At 39.5% G+C, this 18,143-nt stretch overlaps 1 protein-coding gene across 4 annotated transcripts in view; it reads left to right on the plus strand.

The window, feature by feature from the left end:
- Positions 1-18,143, plus strand: part of me2 (malic enzyme 2, NAD(+)-dependent, mitochondrial) — an 80,089-nt gene that overhangs the window by 33,797 nt on the left and 28,149 nt on the right. For 2 of the 4 annotated variants that reach the window (XM_087251709.1, XM_087251708.1), the window contains 2 exons: positions 11,435-11,472; positions 15,384-15,501. In XM_087251709.1, coding sequence (XP_087107835.1) covers positions 15,394-15,501 — 108 coding nt within the window. In that variant the 5' untranslated portion in view covers positions 11,435-11,472; positions 15,384-15,393. 4 annotated transcript variants of the gene reach the window in all.

The following is an 18,143-nucleotide window of genomic DNA, read 5'->3' on the forward strand; positions in this document are numbered from 1 at the left end:
CTATTCCATGGCGAATCGTTGAGGTTTGTCATGCCGCCACGGACACGCCCCTCTGCAAAAACTCTAGATCTTCACAATATATCATCGCTAGAGCCTTCAGAGGACACCACCCAAATTTGGTTCTCATACGATAAAATTTGTTGAAAGAGTTTGTCACAGTGTAAAACATGTCATTTCCTGTGGCCAGCAGGTGGCGCTATAACTGTATCTGGATATCGGCATGTAAACGTGTTCAGGTCAGGACTCTTATTAAACGTGTGAATTTTGAGGCAGATCGGATAATGCATGCCCGAGTTATAACGACTTCCTGTTTTGTGGCGAATTGTCAAAGTTTACGAGGCCGCCAGGGACACGCCCATCGACGAAAACTCAAAAGCTTCGCAATTTAACATCGCCAAGGCCTTTAGATGACAAAACCCAATTTTGGTGTCGATCGGATAAAATCCCTAGGAGGAGTTCGTTAAAATACAACGCCTGGAAATGGCAAAAACGCCACTTTTTCACCGCAGGAAGTTAAAAATATCAGACTTCCTGTTGGGTTTGAGATATGGCTCCAAGAGACTTTTTCGTATGTTTTGGCTTGTTTGAGGTGTGTGCCGATTTTCGTGCATGTGCGTGATTCATATATCGGGGGCTCGTTCGTTTAATTTTTCTAGGTGGCGCTGTTGAGTCTATTTGCCACGCCCACTTCAATATTGTTATGTGGATGTGTTCAGGAGAGGACTTTTATCAACCATGTGAAGTTTCAGGCAGATCGGACATTGTGTGGTTGAGTTATAAAGCCTTCCTGGTCAATGGCGAAGCGTTGAGGTTTGTCATGCCGCCACGGACACCCCCCTCTCCGAAAACACTTGATCTTCACAATATATCATCGCTAGAGCTTTTAGATAACACTACCCAATTTTGGTGCTGATGCGATAAAATTTGTGGGAGGAGTTTGTTACTCTGTAAAAACATGTCATTTCCTGTGGCCAGCAGGTGGCGCTGTAACTGTATCTGGATATCGGCATGTAAACGTGTTCAGCTCAGGACTGTTATTAAACGTGTGAATTTTGAGGCAGATCGGATGATGCATGCCTGAGTTATAACGACTTTCTGTTTTGTGGCGAATCGTCAAACTTTGCGAGGCCGCCACGGACACGCCCATCGACGAAAACTCTAAAGCTTCGCAATTTAACATCGCCAAGGCCTTTAGATGACAAATGCCAATTTTGGTGTCGATCGGATAAAATCCCTAGGAGGAGTTCGTTAAAATACAACGCCTGGAAATGGCAAAAACGCCACTTTTTCGCTGCAGGAAGTCAAAAATATCCGACTTCCTGTTGGGTTTGAGATATGGCTCCAAGAGACTTTTTCGTATGTTTTGGCATGTTTGAGGTGTGTGCCAATTTTCGTGCATGTGCGTGATTCGTAGATCGGGGGCTCGTCCGTTTAATTTTTCTAGGTGGCGCTGTCGAGTCATTTTGCCACACCCACTTCCGAGACCCATAATAAACGTAAATTTTCGCCACTTCTGAGGCGTGTGCAAAGTTGCGTGAGTTTTCGGGCATGTTTAGCCCCTCTAAATCGCGATTCATTCCGCGGAAGAAGAAGAAGAAGAAGAAGAAGAAGAATAATAAACAGAGCAATTCCAATAGGGCCTACGCACCGTTTCGGTGCTCGGTCCCTAATAAACGGAGCAATTCCAATAGGGCCTACGCACCGTTTCGGTGCTCGGTCCCTAATTAAAGCTGCAAGCAGCGATGATAGGGACCTCGCACCCGGGCTCACCGCCGCCCGGTGACCTTACGATGACAGAGAACAGCGAACAATAATAATATAAGCCGATATATATATAAAAAAACTAAGAAAAATACAGATTTATGCCAAACTTCCTCCTGTCAGCAGGTGGCGCTATACCTGTGACTAAAGATTGGCATGTAGATGTCTTCAGGAGAGGAATCTTATCAACCATGTGAAGTTTCAGGCACATGGGACATTTTGTGGCTGAGTTATAAGCCAAACTACCTTTTGCCAGCAGGTGGCGTTATGACTGACTCAATATTGTTATGGGGATGTGTTTAGGAGTGGACTTTTATCAAACATGTGAAGTTTCAGGCAGATCAGAGATTGTGTGGAGATTGTGTTATAAGACAATTTACATTCTGCCAGCAGGTGGCGCTATTAAAAACTCAATATTATTATGTAGATGTGCTCAGGAGAGGACTTTCATCAACCATGTGACATTTTAGACAGATCGGACATTGTGTGGCCGAGTTACAAGCCAAACTACCTTCTGCCAGCAGGTGGCGCTATGACTATGACTCAATATTATTATGTAGATTTATTATGTAGAAGTGCTCAGGGGAGGACTTTCATCAACCTTGTGAAGTATCAGGCAGATCGGACATTGTGTGGCCGAGTTACAAGCCAAACTACCTTCTGCCAGCAGATGGCGCTATTACTGACTCAATATTGTTATGTAGATGTGTTCAAGAGAGGACTTTTATCAATCAGGTGAAGTTTCAGGCGGATCGGACATTGTGTGGTAGAGTTATAAGGATTTCCTGTTCCATGGCGAAGCGTTGAGGTTTGTCATGCCACCACAGACACGCCCCTCTGCGAAAACTCTAGATCTTCACAATATATCATTGCTAGAGCTTTCAGATGACACCACTCTATTTTGGTGCTGATACGGGAAAGTTTGTGGTAGGAGTTTGTTATAGTGTCAAACATGTCATTTCCTGTGGCCAGCAGGTGGCGCTATAACTGTAACTGGATATCGGCATGTAAACCTGTTCAGGTCAGGACTGTTATTAAATGTGTGAATTTTGAGGCAGATCTGATAATGCATGCCTGAGTTATAAAGACTTCCTGTTTTGTGGCGAATCATCAAAGTTTGCGAGGCCGCCACGGACACGCCCATCGACAAAAACTCTAAAGCTTCGCAATTTAACATCGCCAAGGCCTTTAGATGATAAAACCCAATTTTGGTGTTTATCAGATAAAATCCCTAGGAGGAGTTCGTTAAAATACAACGCCTGGAAATGGCAAAAATGCCACTTTTTCGCCGCAGGAAGTTAATAATATCTGACTTCCTGTTAGGTTTGAGATATGGCTCCAAGTGACTTTTTCGTATGTTTTGGCATGTTTGAGGTGTGTGCCAATTTTCGTGCATGTGCGTGATTCGTAGCTCGGGGGCTCGTCCATTTAATTATTCTAGGTGGCGCTGTCGAGTCATTTTGCCACGCCCACTTCAATATTGTTATGTGGATGTGTTCAAGAGATGACGTTTATAAACCATGTGAAGTTTCAGGCAGATCGGACATTGTGTGGTTGAGTTACAAGGACTTCCTGTTCCATGGCGAAGCGTTGAGGTTTGTCATACCGCCACGGACACGCCCCTCTGCGAAAACTCTAGATCTTCACAATATATTATCGCTAGAGCTTTCAGATGACACCACTCAATTTAGGTGCTGATACAAAAAAATTTGTGGGAGGAGTTTATTACTCCGTAAATCATGTCATTTCCTGTGGCCAGCAGGTGGCGCTATATTTATATCTGTATATTGGCATGTAAACGTGTTCAGGTCAGGACGCTTATCAAGCGTGTGAATTTTGAGGCAGATCTGATAATGCATGCCTGAGTTATAACCACTTCCTGTTTTGTGGCGAATCATCAAAGTTTGCAAGGGCGCCACGGACACGCCCATCGATGAAAACTCTAAAGCTTCGCAATTTAACATCGCCAAGGCCTTTAGATGACAAAACCCAATTTTGGTGTCGATCGGATAAAATCCCTAGGAGGAGTTCGTTAAAATACAACGCCTGGAAATGGCAAAAACGCCACTTTTTCACCGCAGGAAGTTAAAAATATCCGACTTCCTGTTGGGTTTGAGATATGGCTCCAAGAGACTTTTTCGTATGGTTTGGCATGTTTGAGGTGTGTGCCAATTTTCGTGCATGTGCGTGATTCGTGTATCGGGGGCTCGTCCGTTTAATTTTTCTAGGTGGCGCTGTCGAGTCATTTTGCCATGCCCACTTCCGAGACCCATATCAACCTGCTATTTACACCGGGTTTGGTGTGTGTGCAAATTTTCATGAGTTTTCGGGCATGTTTAGACCCTCAAAAGTGCCCCGATAGGGGGCGGAATAATAATAATAATAATAATTAAAGCTGCAAGCAGCGATGATAGGGACCTCGCACCCGGGCTCACCGCCGCCCGGTGGCCTCAGGATGACAGAGAACAGCGAACAGTAATAATTTAAGCCGATATATTTAAAAAATCTGAGAAAATCACAAATTTAAGCCAAACTTCCTCCTCTCAGCAGGTGGCGCTATGACTGTGACTCAAGATTGGCATGTAGATGTCACCAGGAGAGGAATCTTATCAACCATGTGAAGTTTCAGGCAGATCGAACATTGTTTAGCTGAGTTATAAGCCAAACTGCCTTTTGTCAGCAGGTGGCGCTATGACAGACTCAATGTTGTTATGTAGATGTGTTCAGGAGAGGACTTTTATCAACCATGTGAACTTTCAGGCAGATCGGACTTTGTGTGGTTGAGTTATAATGCAAACTACCATCTGCCAGCAGGTGGCGCTATAACTGTGACTTAAGATTGGCATGTAGATGCCTTCAGTAATGGAGTTTAATCAACCATGTGAAGTTTCAGGCAGATCGGATGTTGTTTGGCTGAGTTATAAGCCTATCTACCTTCTGCCAGCAGGTGGCGTTATGACTGACTCTATACTGTTTTGGGGATGTGTTCAGAAGAGGACTTTTATGAGCCATGTGAAGTTTCAGGCTGATCTGACTTTGTGTGGTTGAGTTATAAGGACTTCCTGTTCCACGGCGAAGCGTTGAGGTTTGTCATGCCGCCACGGACACGCCCCTCTGCAAAAACTCTAGATCTTAACAATATATCACCGATAGAGCTTTCAGATGACACCACTCAAATTTGGTGCTGATACGAAAAAATTTGTGGGAGGAGTTTGTTACAGTGTAAAACATGTCATTTCCTGTGGCCAGTAGGTGGCGCTATTTCTGTATCTGGATATTGGCATGTAAACGTGTTCAGGTCAGGACACTTATCAAACGTGTGAATTTTGAGGCAGATCGGGTAATGCATGCCTGAGTTATGACGACTTCCTGTTTTGTGGCGAATCGTCAAAGTTTGCGAGGCCGCCACGGACACGCCCATCGACGAAAACTCTAAAGCTTCGCAATTTAACATCGCCAAGGCCTTTAGATGACAAAACCCAATTTTGGTGTCGATCGGATAAAATCCCTAGGAGGAGTTCGTTAAAATACAACGCCTGGAAATGGCAAAAATGCCACTTTTTCGCGGCAGGAAGTCAAAAATATCCGACTTCCTGTTGGGTTTGAGATATGGCTCCAAGAGACTTTTTCGTATGTTTTGGCATGTTTAAGGTGTTTGCCAATTTTCGTGCATGTGCGTGATTCGTAGCTCAGGGGCTCGTCCATTTAATTATTCTAGGTGGCGCTGTCGAGTCATTTTGCCACGCCCACTTCAATATTGTTATGTGGATGTGTTCAAGAGATGACGTTTATCAACCATGTGAAGTTTCAGGCAGATCGGACATTGTGTGGTTGAGTTATAAGGACTTCCTGTTCCATGGCGAAGCGTTGAGGTTTGTCATACCGCCACGGACACGCCCCTCTGCGAAAACTCTAGATCTTCACAATATATTATCGCTAGAGCTTTCAGATAACACTACCCAATTTTGGTGTTGATACAAAAAAATTTGTGGGAGGAATTTATTACTCCGTAAATCATGTCATTTCCTGTGGCCAGCAGGTGGCGCTATATTTATATCTGGATATTGGCATGTAAACGTGTTCAGGTCAGGATGCTTATCAAGCGTGTGAATTTTGAGGCAGATCGGATAATGCATGCCTGAGTTATAACGACTTCCTGTTTTGTGGCGAATCATCAAAGTTTGCAAGGGCGCCACAGACACGCCCATCGACGAAAACTCTAAAGCTTCGCAATTTAACATCGCCAAGGCCTTTAGATGACAAAACCCAATTTTGGTGTTGATCGGATAAAATCTCTAGGAGGAGTTCGTTAAAATACAACGCCTGGAAATGGCAAAAACGCCACTTTTTCGCCGCAGGAAGTTAAAAATATCCGACTTCCTGTTGGGTTTGAGATATGGCTCCAAGAGACTTTTTCGTATGGTTTGGCATGTTTGAGGTGTGTGCCAATTTTTGTGCATGTGCGTGATTCGTGTATCGGGGGCTCGTCCGTTTAATTTTTCTAGGTGGCGCTGTCGAGTCATTTTGCCACGCCCACTTCCGAGACCCATATCAACCTGCTATTTACACCGCGTTTGGTGTGTGTGCAAATTTTCATGAGTTTTCGGGCATGTTTAGACCCTCAAAAGTGCCCCGATAGGGGGCGGAATAATAATAATAATAATAATAATAATAAAAAACGGAGCAATTCCAATAGGGCCTACGCACCGTTTCGGTGCTCGGTCCCTAATAATAAAAAACGGAGCAATTCCAATAGGGCCTTGCACCGTTCGGTGCTCGGTCCCTAATAATAATAATAATAATAATAATAATAAAAAACAGAGCAATTCCAATAGGGCCTACGCACCGTTTCGGTGCTCGGTCCCTAATAAGTGCTGTAGGCACTAACTTAAGTTTCAGGTCTGTAAAGTCTAAGAAGTAAAGTATTAGTAAAAGCTTGTAAAAGCTTGTAACTCTTAGAACAATGACTATAAATACTACTACTAATAATAATAATAATCTGAGAAAAATAAATGTGTTTTAAGAGGCTTAAAGCAATCACAAAGTATTTGTATTCTTTCAGTATCGAATTTTCAAATGTATGCCATATTTAACAATCCTCCAACTCTTATTAACAGAAGTAGTGTACACACTGTCCATTCACTAAGATAGGTATTGGAATACATTTTTTTATTATAATATTCATTCATTCATTCATTCATTTTCTTTTCGGCTTAGTCCTTTTATTAATCTGGGGTCGCCACAGCGCAATGAACCACCAACTTATCCAGCATATCTTTTATGCAGCGGATGCCCTTCCAGCTGCAACCCATGACTGGGAAACATCCATATACACTCATTCACACTTCTCACTACAGACAATTTAGCCTACCCAATTCGCCTGTACCACATGTCTTTTAGCAGGGAGTACATGCAAACTCCACACAGAAATGCCCACTTACCCAGCCGAGGCTTGAACCAGCGACCTTCTTGCTGTGAAGCGAACATGCTACCCACTGCGCCACCGTGCAGCCTTTATGATAATAATTTTAAAATAATAATTTTAATTATAGAAATATCTACATTTAAAAAATAATAATAGTTGGAAAGCACAAAATACAAACATAGTATATAAACACATCAACATTAACCTCCATTCATTTTTTTTTCATTCGCAAACATGCATTTTTAGGACATTTGTAGTCAAAACTGACCTGAACCATTTCACACCTCTCATTTGCGTGCGCGCAAACACACATAAACACACACACACACACACACACACACACAGCAACAAACAAGGTAAACACAGCATCGCTCTGTTTCATTCACACATATAACCACATACGCGTGCTCGCTCGCTCGGGAGTCGGAAGGGGTATTGCTAGACAACACTCTCCAGTCCCAAATTAAACCCATTAATGACCGCTCCCGCGCTTTATTCGGAAATTTATTTCCACCCAGCAGAAATCTGGTTGGGTCCCATGGCTCCTGCGGGAATGCAGACCTCTAGTTGGCGGTTCATTCCGCTCTGGCGACTTCTAATAAATAAGGAATATGGCTGAAGGAAAATTAATGAATGAATGTTAATAAATAATAATTATAGTTAAAAAATGTAAATAAAAAATATACATTTGAATAACAATAATTGAAAAATAAAAATTAACAACCAAACAAACAAACAAAAAAACAGAACATATAAACACATCAACATTAACCTCCATTAAAAAAAAATGTTCATTAACAAACATGCATTTTTAGGACATTTGTATGATTTAAAACTGAACCGAATGCATTAAGAAGCTAAGATGCAAACATCCCAAGTAATACTAATTATTATAATTAAAATTTTTTATAAAAAATTCTCATCTATATATATATATATATATATATATATATATATATATATATATATATATATATATATATATATATATATATATATATAAATACACATTTTAAAAACAATAATGGGAAAGCACAAACAAACGTATCGTATAAGCACATCTACATTAACCTCCATTCAAAATATGGTTTTCATTTACAAACTTTTTATTTTTAGGACTTTTGTATGATTCAAAGTTGACCCGAATGCATTATGAGATTTACATGCAAAAGTCCCAGTTTGAGTGACCACAGAACAGCCTGTGCTGTCACAATTACACCCTTAAGAAGCGAGACTCTTAACTCGGGTCATCATGTGTGTAATTAATGAATCACACAGTGAAACAGACCCATCCTAACAACAGCATTCACAACAGCTCTTGTGTACTTTGACTTTTTTTTTTAATGATCCACAAGAACACGGTAATAAATCGATAAAGAGTGACTGCATTTTTTTGTAGTATAAAGGTTTGGCTTTATGTTTGTAAAGTTTCACTTCCTCTTCATAAGGGAAAGCAGGCGAGTTCAGTGCTGACATGACTGTTCAACATGCAGACGGATACAAGCCAGAAATCATGTGATGTCTGGTTATAAGTTAATTTGTGTGATTTTACACATTGGTTCTGTTGAAATGTCATTAAGGTGCAGGGTAATTATAATGGATTTGTATGTTTGTGCTTAATGTGTTAAAATTTCCATTTCTCTAATGTACGCATTATTTCAGTGATCCTCTGTATTATTATTATTATCATTATTAGATTGTTTGGCTTAGCTAATTTAATTCCCAGTTTTAATTTAACCATAAATGAGCCCCTTTTTGATTTGACTTGATTTATTAGGTGTAGATATAAGTAAACTCCTAATATTTGTTTTATTCTACTACAATGGTCTGATACAACCCAGGCTCATTATGGATTTGTAGCCCTGCATAGATTTTTGAACCACATAAAATACATCCCAGGAGCTTCTTTTTGTGCAGTTTTTCTTTTCGCGACTTCACCAGATTCAGCTGTGTACGCTTTTTAAGATCTCAAATTTATCTCATGGAGCCGCTGTCGACTGACTGACCAACTGATCATCCCACAAACCCACCTCTCTAAACTCAACCAATAGTGTTTTCAAAAGCACAGATTGACCCGCCCACCCCCTTCCCTAAACCCAACCGAGAGTGTTTTCAAAAGCACCAATTGACCCACCCACCCCCCTCCTAAACCCAACTGTTAGTGCTTTCTAAAGCACAGATTGACCCGCCCACCCTCCTCCCTAAAGTCAACCAATAGTGTTTTCAAAAACACAGATTGACCCGCCCACCTCCTTCCCTAAACCTAACCAATAGCGTTTTCAATATCACAGATTGACCTGCCCACCCACCTCCCTAAACTCAACCTATAGTGTTTTAAGAAGCACAGATTGACCCGCCCACCCACCTCCCTAAACTCAACCTATAGTGTTTTAAGAAGCACAGATTGACCCGCCCACCCACCTCCCTAAACTCAACCTATAGTGTTTTCAGAAGCACAGATTGACCCGCCCACCCACCTCCCTAAACTCAACCTATAGTGTTTTCAGAAGCACAGATTGACCCGCCCACCCACCTCCCTAAACTTAACCTATAGTGTTTTCAGAAGCACAGATTGATCCGCCCACCCACCCCCCTAAACTCAACCTATAGTGTTTTCAGAAGCAAAGATTGACCCGCCCACCTTCTTCCCTAAACCCAACCAATAGTGTTTTCAAAAGCACCGATTGACCCGCCCACCCAGTTACCTAAACCCAACCAATAGTGTTTTCAAAAGCACTGATTTCCACCCCCATTGCCAACACGAGGAGATCGTGCAAACTCAACACAGAAATGCCAACGTACCCAGACGAGGCTCAAACCAGTGACCCTATTGTTGTAAGGCGATAGTGTTAAACATTTTATTAAATTACAATTATTATGTTTAGAAATGTGCTAAAAAATCTCTCCATTAAACAACAACATACTAACAGCACAATATTTGAAAAGGAATACAAATTTCACTAGAATTAAAATAATTATGGCTTCGACTGTATTTAAGTTTAAAAAATAAGTTACGTATTATTATTATCATTATTATTATTATTATTATTATTATTATTTGGGATTGTTTTAATCATTCAGTTTCCTTCGGCTTAGTCTCTTTATTCATCATTGGTCGCCACAGCGGAATGAACCGCCAACTTATACAGCATATGTTTTACACAGCAGATGCCCTTCCAGCTGCAACCCAGTACTGGGAGACACCCATACACTCACATTCACACACATACTCTACATCCAATTTAGTTTATTCAATTCACCTATAGCACATGTGTTTGGACTGTGGGGGAAACCGGAGCACATTGGAGGAAACCCACGCAAGCTTGGGGAGAGCATGCAAACTCCACGCAAAAATGCCAACAGGCCTAGTCGGGACTCGAACCAGCGACAGTGCTAACCACTGAGCCACCGTGTCACCCTTGTTTTGCTTTAAAATTATTTATTTATTTTAATTGTTTTTTTTTTACCAACTCACAAAACCCCTGCGCTTCTCTCATGAGACACTGATTTAGATCGTAAATCCTTGGTTAATCTCATTCATTGTGCAAAGTTGAGATTGTGAGAGCAAGATCAGTGTAAGTGTGTGACGCCGAGTGTCTCTCCTACTGTAAGGTCAATACATGGGGGAAGGGAGATTATTGTTTCTGTGGTGCTGCTGAGTCAAATACTGTGATGCAGGCTTAAAGGGATAGTTCACCCAATCTACACTTGAATTCTTAATAATTAGCCCCCCTACATATTTTTTCCCCCAATTTCTGTTTAACAAAAATATATTTTTTTTAAACTAGTTTCTAAGAACTGATTTATTTAATCTTTTCCATGATGACAGTAAATAATATTTGACTAGATATTTTTCAAGATACTAGTATTCAGCTAAAGTGACATTTAAAGGCTTAACTAGATTAATTAGGTTAAAGTTAGGGTAATTATTGTATAACGATGGTTTGTTCTGTAGGCAATAAAGGGGCTTAATTGCTTAAGGGGGCTAATAATATGTGTTTAATTAAACTGTTTTTACTCTAGCTAAAATAAAGCAAATAAGACTTTCTCTTGAAGAAAACATATTATCAGACATACTTTGAAAATTTCCCTGCTCTCTTAAACATAATTTGGGAAATATAAATAAATAAATAAAAGGGGGCAAATAATTTTGACTTTAACTTTATATGGTAGATAAAAATGACTATGGTAGTCAATGGGTGCCAGCAACCAGCGTTTTTTCAAATGATCTCCTTTTGTGTTCAACAGAAATAAAGAAACACGCATAGGTTTTGAATAAGTGAAAGGTGAGTAAATTATGTGGACTGTGTCTTTAAGTTCATTAAAAAATGCTAATTTTGTTCCAAGTCATGTGGTGATGTGGTGTACTCTTAAAGGGACAATACAATAAAAATGTTAATTCTGTCCGAGTTACATTAATTAATGTGAACCATTGCCTGCCTAATCATAATGTCTTGTATTTAGCAATCAACTGCATCCTTTCTTATTTATTGGAGTCTGTTAACGGGACAGTTCACCCAAAAATAAAACATTTCTCTTCCTCAAGTGGTTCTAAACCTTTTTAAGTTTCTTTCTTCTGTTGAACACAAAATAAGACAGTGTTTCCTCTAGAGTTTTTTCCAGTCTTTTACACAAATCTACCAACGACGTTATTTTAATGACAAATGGAGAAATGTCGTGAGCACAGTATTACAAGTTGAGATCGCATTTATGTAATACGAGCATGCGAATCTCTTTGCTTGCGTGCCAATTTCCTCTGCTCGTGCACAAATCTTTTTGCACGTTTTTAATAGAGCTGCACGATTCTGCCTAAAATGAGAATTCTCTCACAATTCTGTCAATGTAAAGTAACTCTAGACATTTATTTTCACGCACAACTGTGTTCACTATGAAAGAAAAAAACATATCAAATTCTTGTCGCAGTTATAACTCTAAAATGCGATATGATTATTTAAATGATGTGCACACTTTCAGTTTCATTTCACTGCTAAGTGCTGTTCATACCTTACACGCGGCTCTCAAACAATCACTCTGTTCCACAAACTCAATATTATTTACAACTTTATTACCTGTTACTCACAGCAGGTTCTGTTCACTAAAGGAGCCGCGTGCGCGTCTAACATTAAGTAGGACGCGCACCCGCACTACAGCTCACGGTCAGGAGCACAAGTCACGTGTTTTTCCTGGCCGCGAATACAGCATTATATGAAGACAAAAATGACATTTTTAGGTGAATTATACCTTATAAATACAGTATGTGACTCATTCAACACCATTTGGAGGTGTCAATGTCGCTGAGCAATGTATGTGAGAGAACGAAAAGACTCGTGCAGCCGCCTTTGCTTCTCTCCTGAACTAAAAAATATGATTGGCAGAATCGTAGAAATGCTGGATTAAGATTGTCTAGAGGGTCAAATCGAGATCGCAATTTTGTTTACGATTAGTTGTGCAGCTCTAGCTTTTAATAAATACTTTATTAAATTAAGATCAATTGCCCATTATAAATAAACATATTTGTACTTCAGTAAACATAAATAAACCATCTTAATTTTCTCGGTGCTGAAAAAATGCGAGACTGTAGTCTGTAACTTGGATCGAGTGCTTTTGTAAGATGACAAAAGCCCACATCTCCAATCACCGAAAACGGCTGCAAATCTTAAGCAATGAACACCCCCACTGCCTTTTTATTTTTATGTGTCTCTCGGAACTAGTTGGGTATGTTTGCTTGAAGGATTCAGGGAGGGATTGTTGCTATTTGAAGGACTGTATCACCTTCTCTGCTATCCTGCCTTCAGACAGTAATATTGCTGGGTGATGGCGCTGCAGATGTGCAGTCATGGTTGTACGTGTAAAACAATGCTTGCACAGTTATTTTTTGTTCACTGTTATTTCTTTTATTGACATTATACTTACTGGCAAAACCGAAATGTCCTCACACCGCAGATTTGAAAGACACCGGCGCTTCCTTGTACTGTCTCCGCTCGCCACGTTAAAGTGTGGAACGATGGTCAAGCGCCCCCTAACTTTAGAGCATAGTGATTGTATATTTACTCGCGGGGAGGAGTTTCCCCATCTCAACTCGTAGACTTAAGCCTAGTTCACACTACAGGATTTTAAACATCAGCAGATCGCTGTGCTGTTCACACTACATGACTTGACTTTGTGTCTTTTGATCTCTGTGGTGTTCACACTACGCAACACTCCGTGAACGATCCACAAGAGGGGGGTCACACACTACATCATCTGACAACATCTCATTCCCCCTCAGCTCATTCAAGCTACCAAACCACAGCCAATGAAAATTTGAGGGAGGAGTCGTCAGAAAAAGCTGAACACTATTGGCTGCTTGTGTGCGGATGACATCACTGACAGCGTTTCAAGCTTTGGAGAAAGCATTTAAAAACATCGTCAAATCAGCTGATTTATGAGCGGATTAATCACTCATCTGCAAGGTTCCAGTGGATAGATACACAGAGAGTTTTTAATTTTTGTCATTTTATAACTCTTTAAAATAAAACTAACATATTTATAACACCCTGCCGTTTTCTAACTATCAGTGTTTTTCTTTCTGACATTGTTATTTTTTTTAATTACAAAACAGTAAAGAACTGAGCATTTCTGCCTTAAATTACCATATTGGTTAAAATGACTGCATGCATGTCTGATACTTTTCGCTGTGACTTTAAATATGTGTGCATTTTCTTGCCTAGCAACTTCCTGCTAACATAAACAAAACTTTCTGATGGCAAAAACATCAATTTACTTCAGATATCTTTCAAAACTGCATATTCTGTGCTGTTAAATAGCTCCTGTTTGAAAGTGAAAATGAAAGCCAAGACCTTTAAGTGTTTTAGTATCTTAACTACATATTTATAGGCTGTATTACCAAAAAAAGATTATATTTTTAGGGTAATGGTGTCATTAAATATGATGCCAAGACATTCAAAGCTTAATTTTAACATCTCAATAATAGCTTTGAATGTAAATATGTTGTGACAATATGGAGTTTCATATGAGAACGGTCAGAATGAGCCGTATGGTAATTCTAATAGTTACAGAAATCTAGATCCACTGTTAATATAGCCTACTCTCATGTCTGTGTTAACGCAGAATGAAGCGAGTGCACCAATGCAATTCTGACCAATCACAGATGTTTCTGTTGAGCTCCTGAACACACAGGCGTTCAGCTCATGCTGATATGCTCTCTCATTGGCTGTAGCTCGTCACTACATCTGACCACACGTGGGGTTGAGTCGGCCGACTGCCCTGGAATATTTAGCATGCTGAATGTTGGATTTCCGTCTGCGAGGTGTCGGCGACGCGTCAGCGAGCCTCGTTGATGCGTTGCTCGGTAGTTCACACATAAAGAGCGGCGAGCGCTGAGCACCCGCAGATTTCTTCCCGATCACAGCCCGATCTGTCGGCGAGCTTGTTAACTTCCAAATCGGGCTCAAATCAGGCTTAAAATCCTCTAGTGTGAACTAGGCATTACAGGCACACACACACAGTCAATTAAAGGAGATATAAAACGCACATAAATTATTTGAACGTAAAACTGAGAGAACCACAATTCACAAGCGCGTATTGAACCGTGGAGGTCGTACCGAACAGTTCAATATTATATTGAGAATCGTAGCATCTCTAGTATTTACTAAATTAATTGTCAAACTTTTTAAATAAAAAAAATCTTTTGATCTTAATTATTTGCTCAAAGTTGCTAAAAAAAATTAAGTAAAGTTATATTTTAACAATACATACAGGTTCACTGTTCATATTAGACTTCTACAATAATGAACCTCTCTTTAAGAGTTATTTAATCTTGTAATGTGAATGAGTTATTTTTTATTATTTTATTTTAATTGCATTTTTATTATTAATCTATATAAAAACGCTTATTTTTAATGTTATTTAACAGATATTTTTCTCCCCCATCTTTATGCTGATATGTTTATCAGTACAGCAGTGACTCATACTGTTCATAAGATTATAATAAGTGTGAAATATTTGTCACATAATAAGTTGTGAATTACGGAGTGAGAATCCAGTGCTGCTGTCAGATCCGCTATAATAATTCAGTCTATTTGCCTGAAAACAGCGTGTGAAGCTATCAGATATTGTTGGTCTGAATGATCTGTTGGTGTTTGGGTTTTATGTTATGTTTAATTCTAATTCCTTTATTTATTTATTTTTTTTGCAGGTGTGCAGTCATGCTGTCCAGACTGAGCACGAGTGTGAGGCCGTGTGTGAGCATGTGCAGATGGGTTCACACTAAAGAGAAGGGAAAACCGCTCATGCTTAACCCGCGCACTAACAAGGTTACACTTTACAAACATATTTATTCATCTATTTTGTTTAACTGTTGTATTTTTGTTATTATTTTTTATTATTACTACTATGGGCCCTATCATACACCCGGCGCAAGGCGCGGCACAATACTTGTTTGGTAGTTTCAGCTTGGCGCAAGAGTGGTTTTGAGGCGTTGCGCTACGCTGTTTAAATAGCAAATGCATTAGCGCTCATTTGTGCGCCCATAGGCGTTCTGGTCTAAAAAGGGAGGCGTCCTGAGGCGGACCGCTGGCGCGTCGCTATTTTGAGAAACTAAAATAGATTTTTCATTAGACCAAAACTAACCCGGTCTAAACTCCGCGCCTCGCTTACACACTGCTTAATACGCACAAGAGAGCAATAGGCAAATATCTTTACATATGAAAAAAATATAATATTAAGGATATATATAGGATATAATAAGAATAGATATAGGATATAAATATAAAGGATTAAAATATTACAAAACATATTATTTTCTAGCCTACATAAATATGAAAAATTACTGCTTTTATACCTTCTTCATCTCGGGAAGCTTTTTCAGTTCATTCTGACAATTGGCTTTTGTATAATGTTGTTATTATTAGCAGTATTATTTATTATATCCATATTTATATTTGTTTTATTAAAAACTAACTTAGATTTGCCCACCTGTCAGGTTTTAGACCATATGGGGCACAGCATGTGTTTTAGGATATAACTCAGGTTTTTGAGCACATTTTGCTATTATTATTCATTTATTTGTTTGCTGGAAATTAGAACTGAATTTAGAAATAGTTTTGAAACGAATTTTTGCGCTTAACAAACGCAATTAATTATTTATAGACTAATTGATGTCTGTGCATAAAGGTTTCCCTATCCAAGAGCGAAAGTGAAAGTAGTTCCAATATCTCTCATTCTCACGCAGTAGATGCTCTGTTTAACTGTTTTCTGTTAAAAAACTGTTAACTGTTTGCTTGTGAAATGCTCATTTTTTCCACTTAGACTTACTTTGCGTCCTGTAAATAGCGAATGCGCTCTTGGCGTGACGCAGCTGACTCTTAAAGGTAATGGGAGATGAGACTCTAATTGGTTTATTCTCAAAACACACCTATAACTCATTAAGAAAATAAACTCAACCCTTTTAGACCATGTGCCTTGGCGCAAAGCGGATTTTCCCTTCCGTTAATTAGCAAAAATGCGTTCTGACACGCCCTGAAAGCGTTTGCGCCCTGCATTTGTGCTCTGCGCATGGACCGTCAAAATAGAGCCCTATATGTCTAAAAGCTACAATCTAGAATGAAAGAAAAAAAAAGTGTATTTTTATTATAGGTGGGCATAGATTAATTTTTTTCATTATTTAGATTAATCTCACTGTAATCTTAGATTTGATCTAGATTAATCTAGATTAAAATGGCTCATTTGAATTCTGCCGAGGGGATTCAGAATATGTGTGCTACCCAAATAATGACTAAAAGTAAGTCTTTGAGAACGGGTTTCTCAAGCCAGGTGGCGCATTAGACCAGGGGCTCATCTCCTGTTTGCAAAATGCATCACAAACTGCTTGAGAAACTGTTCTACTATAATAATTGGTGATGAAAATAAATGTTGTTCAATTAGATGTACTTGTGTTTACTAACGGTTTATTCAGTTAAACGTGAGTTTTGAAGTGTAGGCCTACATAAGCTCCAAACAGCCATTTTTGATCACCTTAATCTGACTAAAGTCATAACTAAACTAAACAGAACTGGAATTAAGACATGTGGAGTATGCAGATATTAGCGGCATTACTGAAATAAACACCGCAATCAAACTATTACTGTCATGTAGGACTTTCCGCCATATTTTCCGACAAGATCCACACACATAGCTGTCAGTAAAGTATTAAACACACATAAATGCGAAATGTGGAAGTTTTTTTCTTTCCATTCATTATTACACTCTCACCAGTCCTTACTCCTTATTTGCGTCGAATACCCCACTTCGTAAACACCCTAATTATATTATTGTCTATTAAGGCAAATAACTAGACTACAGATGTCCATGCAAGCGTAGTCAGTAGTGTCTTTGAAGTAAGTGAAAGATCCAGAAGGGCATCCTGCTGATTTGATTCAGAAGGGCACTTTTTTGTCAGACGGCTCACCGGTTTAACTTTCGTTCACCGTCATTCATTTTAAAAAGCACCCGGTCTGTTTTATTTGTTTACGTTTTACTCGAACGCATAAACTCTACGGGTGCCTGATAGTCAGATGTGGAGCTAACATTAATCAGATTCAGTCTAGTGAACTGCATCCATGTTAGCATGTCATGTCTGATGTGGTAATTTCACAGTAGGAATACACACAGGTTTGAAGACTCGTTCTCAATAGCTACAGTGCAATTCGGCCAGGTATACATCCGCGCTAAAATATCAAGATGAAAGTCATCATAGCTTGCGTAGAACAGACCCAGCTTCCCACCCAACTTTGAGAATAGATTAACTGCGATTATTTAATTTTTTATTGCCTGATAAGAGTCTCGCAATAACGCCGATAATAGCTCACCACTAAATTATATATACAGTTGAGGTCAGAATTATTAGCCCCCCTGAATTATTCGCCTCCCTGTTTATTTTTTCCCCAATTTCTGTTTGGGAAGATTTATTTCAACACAT

Source organism: Danio rerio, chromosome 5, assembly GCF_052040795.2.
Source record: "Danio rerio strain M-AB ecotype USA chromosome 5, GRCz13ab, whole genome shotgun sequence".
Classification (NCBI taxonomy): Eukaryota; Metazoa; Chordata; class Actinopteri; order Cypriniformes; family Danionidae; genus Danio; species Danio rerio.